Source organism: Sarcophilus harrisii, chromosome 3 (assembly GCF_902635505.1).
Source record: "Sarcophilus harrisii chromosome 3, mSarHar1.11, whole genome shotgun sequence".
Classification (NCBI taxonomy): Eukaryota; Metazoa; Chordata; class Mammalia; order Dasyuromorphia; family Dasyuridae; genus Sarcophilus; species Sarcophilus harrisii.
In genome coordinates, this window is record NC_045428.1 from 18,612,714 (window position 1) to 18,620,797 (window position 8,084).

The following is an 8,084-nucleotide window of genomic DNA, read 5'->3' on the forward strand; positions in this document are numbered from 1 at the left end:
TTCTGGTATGTGAATTCACTGGAATACATTATTCTAAGAAAAGAGGAAAGGGATGGTTTCAGGGAATCATGGGACTATTCATATGAACTGACATAGAATGAATGGAGAAGAATTTATACAGCAAGGACTGTGAAGACTTAAGATATTCCAGATTACCCACGATGAGCCCGCTGCCCGCGTCCTGCAGAGGTGACAAGACTCAGCAGGCAAACTGAGGCATCTATTTTTTTTTAGAATTGTTCTATTAAAAAAAACTTCCTCAGGTACCAAAGCAAAGATGGGAGGGTGATAAAGGTGTCTGAGGTACAGAAGAATAAAGACTAATGAACTGCTCCCATTTTTTCAAAAAGACTGCCGAGATTGGAAAAAGATCAACAGCTGTGGGGAATGTGAAAAGGAAAAATGAAACAATTCTTAAGGAAGTCCTGATGGGGTTAGAGTACAGCGGGAACAGCAGTTGGTACACCAATGTGACAGGACAAGTCCTAACTTCCCTGGGCCTCACCTCATCTTTCAAAAAAGGGAGTTGGATTCGAATCTTCGAGGTCCCCTCCAGCACTAGACCTGGGATCCTGGGCAGAAGATAAGGCTGGGCTGCCCCCAGAGGAGGGGGCAGGGACAGCTTGGAGCTGCAACTACAGGGTCAAGGCTACATGAAGGAAAGGATGGCCAACGCAAGGGATCGTGTATTGGGACAATGGGCAGATACAGGCAAAAAATTTTAAAAGGTGACCAGCAGATACGATTCTGTTGAGGGGAAACAATCTCAATGGACACATATTCAAAGTTGACCATGTTATAAAAGTCAATCTTTATTAGCCAAAATAGATGAGTAAATTTTGAATAATCTTGATTCAAAATAATTAGAAAACTGACTCCGAGTAATAGGAGAATTTCTTCGCCTCCACCAAAACATGACACGTCGAGCTTTGATGACATTTTGCCATCTTTGATAGTGCTGGCAAAAGGCTGGCCTGTCCCCGCTCCCCACTTCACACAGCTAATTAAGAACTGGCTAGAGAGGTAAACATAATTATTTTGCATCTGAATTTTCAGAAATGGCATCCCATATTAATTGCTTCAGCACATCATAATTGTGGCACATCGTCTCTTTAGCTGTATACATGTGGCTAGATAAAAGATGATACAGAAATCGAAAAGCTTCTGAAAAATAGACTGAACTTATATCATTAAAATTGTTAAAAATGGGCAGCAGATGGTCATTAAAAAATATTATCAACAGCGCTGAAAAAAATGTCAATATAAAAATGCTTAAAATCTTCCAAAACCCTGTTTTCTTTTTCTTAAGGGGAGGGGGGGCATAAAGGAGGGCAAAGGGGGCACAAAAGGGGGTATACTGCATCCTTTGCGGAGAAAGCTTTATTTCTGGAACCTCAAGTTTTCTTATTTGACCAATTTCAATCCTTGACCATTCTTCCCTTAAAATCTGGCCAATGAGCGGATAAATTTCAAGATGTTTAATGTGAGGGAGTTTTCTTTGTTTCAAGTCCTGCACCCGCTGACGAACATTATGGACTTTTTCCAGGAATTTAAGGTGCGATTCCTCCTCTCCCAAAGATGTGGTCAGTGACATCAATTCAAGCTGCTGCTCTCTGATTTCTTTCAGTTTTTCAATTTGTGGGGAGTATTCTTCATCAATAGCAGTCTTAACATTGCGCAAAGCGGACAGAAGAGCATCTTTTTTCCCATCCAATACCTCATTAAGCTTCTTAAAATAATGGAGGACGGTTTCTTGTTCACTCTGGACGATTTCCTCAAAATGACATTTGTGTTCCTCCAACGTTTCGATCAGCAGGCAAACCTCTATCCAGTGATTGTCAGTCAACTCCTCGAGAAGCTTTGGAGCCATCTCCTTTTCCTTGATGTAGGCACTGAGAAGGTCGTCAATGGGGTGGCCGTGATGCTGGCCTATGGTGAGGCAGTGGCCGCACACCAGCTGGCGGTCCAACAGGCAGTACACGTTGAGGGGCTGGCTCGAGTGTTCGGGGCAGGTGAGGACATCAGAGTGATCCCCCTGCTGGTATTTCTCAATGATAGCTTTCAGGGCAAAGTTGATAGGCAAAGACTCAATACCAGGGGGAGGGATTTCGACGGTGCTTCTGCAGTTGGGACACTTCAGAGAAAATCTGATGGCTCTCCATGCATAAAAGTTACCAGATGCCTGAAAAATATTCTCCAGACAATTTCTACAAAATGTATGGGAGCACGGCAATACTCGAGGATCTTCAAATATACTATAACAAATGGAGCAGGTTAGTTCTTCCTCAAAATTATGCATTTCCTGTAAAGAAAAAAATAATTGACTAATTCTTTGCAAATATGAATTTCAACATGTTTCAGAATCTCCTAGATTAGACTAGATTAAATTAGACTTCCTAATCTTATGTGATACTTTATAAGAGCCAATATCTTCATGGGGACCACAGTTTGTCAAACTAAAAATATTCCAATTAAATTTTAAAAATTAAATTTAAAAATCCTAAACCTAAACATTTTGTGTTTTTCTATACAACCAAGATTACTGGGGGGAAGAGGAGGGGGAGAGGGTGCACGTTTTAAACGGAGGATCAAAGCCAATAAATCTTTATTAGGCATTTACTATGTTCCGGGCACTGGAGATAGAAAGCCAGACCACCCATCCCGACCCTCAAGGATCTAATTATAATAGAACATGGAAAAAAATCAGGTCTATAAGAGATGTAGAGAGAGAAGAGATGGAAAGCAATCTCAGAGGAAAGCACTCGTGGCCACAGAGATTGGGAAAGACCTCCTCACCCCGCAGAACGAGGCACTGGAACTTGGTCCTGAAGGACACAGAGAGCATGCTCGTCTCTGGGCATAGTCCGGGCAAAGGCAGCGAGATGGCAGATGAGTGTTGCGCTCCTGGTGAGGAGAGGCTGCAAAGGAAGGAAAGGGCACGGTCCTGCAGGAAACTGGGAGCCCCGGGTGTTGAAGCTGGAATGGGGAGGGGGGGGGTCCCAGTGACCCAAGATATGCCAGTGCAGAGTGCTGAGCTTGGGAGGCTGGGAGCCTGCCCTGATGGGCCTTCTCCACAGAAACTGGAGGTTAGGGGGAAACCATAAGAATAGCCCTTGGGGCCACAGAGGCTTCCAAGGTCCTCAAAAGCATGCTACAAATGCCCAGGGTGCCAGGTGAAATGGCCACACTGGCTTTATGGGTCTCACGGAGTCAGAATCTGGGCAGGGAGGCTGTCGTCCCCCTTGGACTAATAAGTCTTCCCACTGAAAGCCTGGCCCCCCACCCTTCAGCAGAGGAGCATGGAGGACCACACAAGTGCCTGCCCCGTCTCTCCAGGTGGACCTGGGCCCTCGTGCCTGAGCTGGCCTCCCTCCCTCAGGAACTGAGGCCACAGGGAAGAGGCTGGATTTACAGGGAGGTGGTGGAGTGCTCCAACTAAAGGGGGAAAAACCTTTCTGGATGCCCTGAAAGCTGCTCCTCCCTCTCCATCTCTGCTGACATCTCACCACCCTTGCTTCCTCCTCCCCCCCCCCTTCACCCTTCTAGAGTTCCTCCCGGCAGCTCTTCCAGCAGGACATCCCTACTCTGAGAGTAGTTTTTGCAAGGGGCTGTTGGGAGAACAGCCAGAGAACAGAGAGATTCTGGCCCTGGGGAAATCAGCCTCAGGCACTTACTAGCTGTGTGACTTAGGGCAAGACCTATGTTTGCCTCAGTTTCCTCATTTGTAAAAGGGAGAGATGATAATTGCATCTACTTCCCAGGTTGTTGTAAGGATCAAATGGGTTGGATAAATTCAAAGCACAGAAGTTTTATAAAGAACTGAGGGTAAAAAAAAAAATTTTATCAATTTACTTAAGGGGTCTTTAATTTTGAAGGTAGGAGACTTTCATACTATCAAGTCAGAGTATTAACAGTGGCTTCTCTTTGAAACATCATTTTTCACATTTTCTTAATTGCCTTTTTTTTTGCCTAATAAAAGAAATGCCTTGCATGATTTCATATGTATAATTGATATCACTTTCTTGCAAGTGAAGTTAGTGGAGGTGAGACTTCAGAACTCAAAAAAAAATTTTTAAAAGAATGTTTAATAATGTATTTTTGCAAAGTGGCTTCTGGGACTCATCCCTGCCAAACTTCTAAACGTATTACCACTCTACCACAGTTACATGTTGGTTGAGTTAAATCACCTTACTGAATATAAATCAATTCTAAGAATCAACTAAGAAAAAAAGAAAATTCTGACAAGAATTCATTTTTATAAATTATATTTTTATAAAAATCTAAGTTAGATTTGAAAATATTCTCCTAATGTCTTAAGAGTTCTGTTAAGGAAACTAATAAGTGAAGGAAAAAACATTGATTAAGTGTGCTAAAAGTAGGTAATACAAATACAAAAAGCAGGTTAGTTCCTGCCTTCAAGGAGCTCACTTTCTACCTCCAGGTGTGCTAGCCAAGAAGAAGGGTCAGGAAGACCGTGTCAGAGGAATAAGTTCATGATGAGTGCATCAAGTTTTCTGGTGTTTTTAAAAGGTGATAAAATAGACTTTGCCTCAAAAAGTCAAGCTAACTAGCAGGGTGCATTCACGTTCCAAAAGGGCAGGGAGCTCATAAAGCCAAGTGCTCAAGGGACCTTCCTTGCATAAAACAACCACAACAGATAACACACTGGCGCTGGAATGGAAACCCAACCCTCACAGCTGAGAAGTCAAGGAAAACCACCCACGAGACGCCACCACGGGCAGTGGCTGGCTCGGCCCTCCCCATCCCGGCCCAGCACTCGTCTAGCTCAAAATGACCTCCCTGCTCAGGGACTGCAACTAATCCCATCAGCTGCCCAGGATTAAGGGATAAAAAAGCCAAGCCTGGGAGCCTTGGAAATGAAAGGGGAGGTGGGGGCCGGGATTCTTCCCAACCTCAAGCAGGCACAAGCTCCTGGGTAAGGAGGGGCACTTTCTAAACTCGAGGAAGCACTTTCCACCCACAGCGTCTGCTGCCTCAGGCCAAGGCCTGGCAGGGCCGCCCGAGCTGGGATTGGCTTGGAGGAAGCGGGTTTCCGCCTCTGATTTTGTCATCCTGGAAAGCAAGGGCAAAGCAGTGCTTAAGAGGTACTTGTTGCCTGCTGAAAGCCTGGGACACAGACACACTCTCTGAAATTACAACTCTAAGGGAAGTAGCTTCCTGTCTGTCCACCGGAAGGCCTGGTCTGCCCAGATGGCCAATGTCTCCTCCCCAGCCTGGCTTTATGCTCCCATGACTGGTCCCAGATTTCCCAGCCATTCTTCCCCTAATGAGTTCTGGGAATAGGAAAGGCATTCTCTCATAAAGGGACATAAAGCAGGGCTGCTAGAAACTACAAATCAGTGCCAGCACAGACACCCCTCATCTTTTGTGCACCCACAAAACATGACTTAAAAGGCAGTTTGGTTTTCAGACCATTTTGTTAGACATTTCTTCCCCATGGCACAAAAGGGCACGCTGAGGATGCAGTCGCTGGCCCACTCCCCTTGGCCGTTAAGCCATCTTCCTTTAAAATCTATTTCAGACACAACAGAGATTATGGGACAACGATCAGAAACCTTCACAGCCACAGGTTGTGGTTTTGTGGCTGCCCCAGCAAGTTGTAGAGACAGACAGTAGGAGGGCCGAGGGGCAGCCAGGGGGCCGGTGGGGAGAGGACCAGCCCTGGAGTCGGGAGGACCCGAGTTCAAATCCGACCTCAGACACTTAGCACTTCCTGGCTGTGGGACCCTGGGCAAGTCACTTAACCCCAATCAGCCCAACGGCCTCACAATCTGCTAGGGGAAAGTCCTTCAGGATCCCTGGGAAGCCCCTTCCGCTTGCATCCGAGGGGGTTTTTTTTAAACCACCCCTAAAGCCAAAGATCCGAGCTGTCCTGCTCCGGACAGTCCCAGCGCAGCTCCCAGAGGCCCCGCTCCTGGCACCCGGTCAGAGCTGACCCGGAACCCAAGCCCTTCCCCCTGGGGGGGAACTCGGGGAGGGGAGGCAGGGGGCGTTCCAGAACGCACCCCACCCACCCCCCAGCTGGAGCCTTCCGGGGCCCCGCCCCTCTCCCGCTTCTGGGTCCCAATCAAAAGTGAAAACGAACCATCGTCGCTTTCCAGCGCCGGACCCCAGACCAGGCGGCCCCTCCCCCGCCAGGCGCCGGCCCCGACGGCGGGACGGAGGGGGAGGTCCGGGCCACAGGGCGGGACGTGCCCCTCGGGAAACATTTGGGAAGCGCCCGCTAGGGGCCGGGCACGGGCTCGGGCTCGCTCCCGACCGCCCGGGCCCCCAACCATCTTCGGCCCAGTGGGAAAAGCCTCCCGAACCCGCGGGGATCCCAGGTGTCGGGGCCGTGGGGTGCGGTGGCTGCGGGGCCCGGGAGCCCCCTTTTCCCGGGCCCCAGAAGTCTGACAACACAAAGGACAAGGGGGCGTTTTCTGACGCTGGGGCTCCCGGCCCCCAGCACAGGGTGGGACTGTGGGACTGGGGAGGCGGAGACCAGGAAGGGAGCGTCTGGAAGGAGGAGAGAGGGAGCGTGGAAGGGGAGACGAGAAGCCGGGGGGAGACGAGCAGGGAAGGAAAGAGGAGGGCAGAAAGACAAGGAGGCAAACAGAGGCAGGGAGGCAAACAGAGGCCGGGGACGGCGAGGGGCGGGGGAAGGCGGGGGGCGCACTGAGCCCCACTGGCGGCTGCCCGAGGAGCCCAGCCTTTCCCCATCCCCTCCCTCCCACCCGCAGGGAGGCTGCCCCCGAGGATGCACTCACCGCGGCCGGCCGCTCTCCTCACGCCGCAGCAGGGGACTCTGGCCGCCTCCGCCGCTCCGGGCTCTTGGCTTTCCGGAGATCCCTGACCCCGCCCCTGGCTCCGCCCCTGTTCCGCCCACCACGCCCCCGGCCCCTCCCCAGCCTAGGGCCCGGGAGGCACGCGGGACCGCGCAGCTTTGGGGGCTTCACGGCGCAGGCGCCGCCGCCCAGGCATTTTTTTCCAACCTCTGGAGATAACCGCCCCTCCCTTCCCATTATCCTCCCCACCCACGCTGCCCCCCGCGGAGCCTCGCGCGTCTTTCGAAAAGCAACGGCTATCAACGGCCGCTGCTGGGGTGGGAGCAAAGGTAGGACACTGCGCAGGCGCAGAGCTGCTGGTGGCGGCAGCGCCTGCGCAGGAAGGAGCCGGTTCATTTCTTCTCCCCGCCCCCATCCCCTCTTAGCCTGAGCCGCGGGACTCGGAGGCCGGGCGCGTGCGCTCTGCTTCTCATTCCCGCCGCGGTCAATTCCTTTCTCTGCGGTCCGGAGCGCGGCCCCGAGGGCGGGGAGCCGGCCAGCCTCCTGCCTCAGGTTCTTCAGCTGTGATTCAGGCACCTTAACAGCCCCGGGGCGTGGTGGCAACAAACGGGCTCCTGTTCGGGGGCGCTCGGCTCGCAGAGGGCCCCGTGTCAGACATCTGCCCCCCGCCGCCGTCCGGGGCCCCCGTGTCAGACATCTGCCTCTCCCCTCCCCCGCCGCCGTCCGGGGCCCCGTGTCAGACATCTGCCTCTCCCCTCCCCCGCCGCCTGGCGCCCGGGCCCCTCTCACAGTCGGGCTTTTTCATTAAAGCTTTGTATTTACAAAACAGGCGCGGCGGTTTCCCCGCACCGACCCCGCAAAAGCCCCGGTCCCAGTTACCCCCCCCCCCCCCCCCCCCGGGCAGGTGGCCCGTGTGAAATCCGATATGCGTCCACACAGCGACCTGGACACATGCGTCCTGGCTGCGCCCGGGAAACCGGACCCACGGGGGAAAACCCGAGAAGGAAATCAGAAAAGGCAAGTGGCCAACGAGAGGAAGCAAGGAAATGCCGTGGTGGCCCGCCCGCGGCTCTCGTCACTAGGATGAGGACGTTCGGCCGAGGCAGAGCTGCGGGAGCCCCTTCGGGTCGCTTCCTGAAAGCACTTCCCAGCCCCCAAAGTTAGGCTGGCAAAGGCCTGGCAGAGAGTAAACCAAGGGGGAGAGAAATCCTGGCAGAGAGAGAATCAAAGGGGTGGAGGAATCCTGGCAGAGAGATAAAGGAGGGTGAGCTAATACGGAGAAGAGGGGGGTCTCTTCTC

The 8,084-nt window shown here is 51.9% G+C and overlaps 1 protein-coding gene across 2 annotated transcripts; it reads right to left on the minus strand.

Moving 5' to 3' along the window:
• Nucleotides 1-780: 780 nt before the first annotated feature.
• On the minus strand, nucleotides 781-6,872 carry TRIM59 (tripartite motif containing 59). Of its 2 annotated transcripts, none has more exons than XM_031957599.1 (3): nucleotides 6,768-6,872; nucleotides 2,797-2,918; nucleotides 781-2,302 (listed from the first exon to the last, which is right to left on the minus strand). In XM_031957599.1, the coding sequence occupies exon 3, from the start codon at nucleotides 2,297-2,299 to the stop codon at nucleotides 1,034-1,036; it is 1,266 nt and encodes a 421-aa protein (XP_031813459.1). In that variant the 5' UTR covers nucleotides 2,300-2,302; nucleotides 2,797-2,918; nucleotides 6,768-6,872; the 3' UTR covers nucleotides 781-1,033. The 2 variants fall into 2 exon arrangements, with proteins under 2 accessions (XP_031813459.1, XP_031813458.1); XM_031957598.1 differs by lacking the exon at nucleotides 6,768-6,872 and adding an exon at nucleotides 6,107-6,683.
• Between the last annotated feature and the right edge of the window lie 1,212 nt (nucleotides 6,873-8,084).

Bases quoted from the DNA above. Each gene is read 5' to 3' on its own strand.
- TRIM59 (XM_031957598.1), bottom strand. From the start codon at position 6,299: ATGGTTGGGGGCCCGGGCGGTCGGGAGCGAGCCCGAGCCCGTGCCCGG. The intron at 2,919-6,106 runs GTTCGTTTTCAC...CTTCCTTTGCAG, and splicing joins GGCGCTGGAAAGCGACGATG to CCTCTCCTCACCAGGAGCGC. The intron at 2,303-2,796 runs GTGAGGAGGTCT...TTTTCTTTACAG, and splicing joins CCAGTGCCTCGTTCTGCGGG to GAAATGCATAATTTTGAGGA.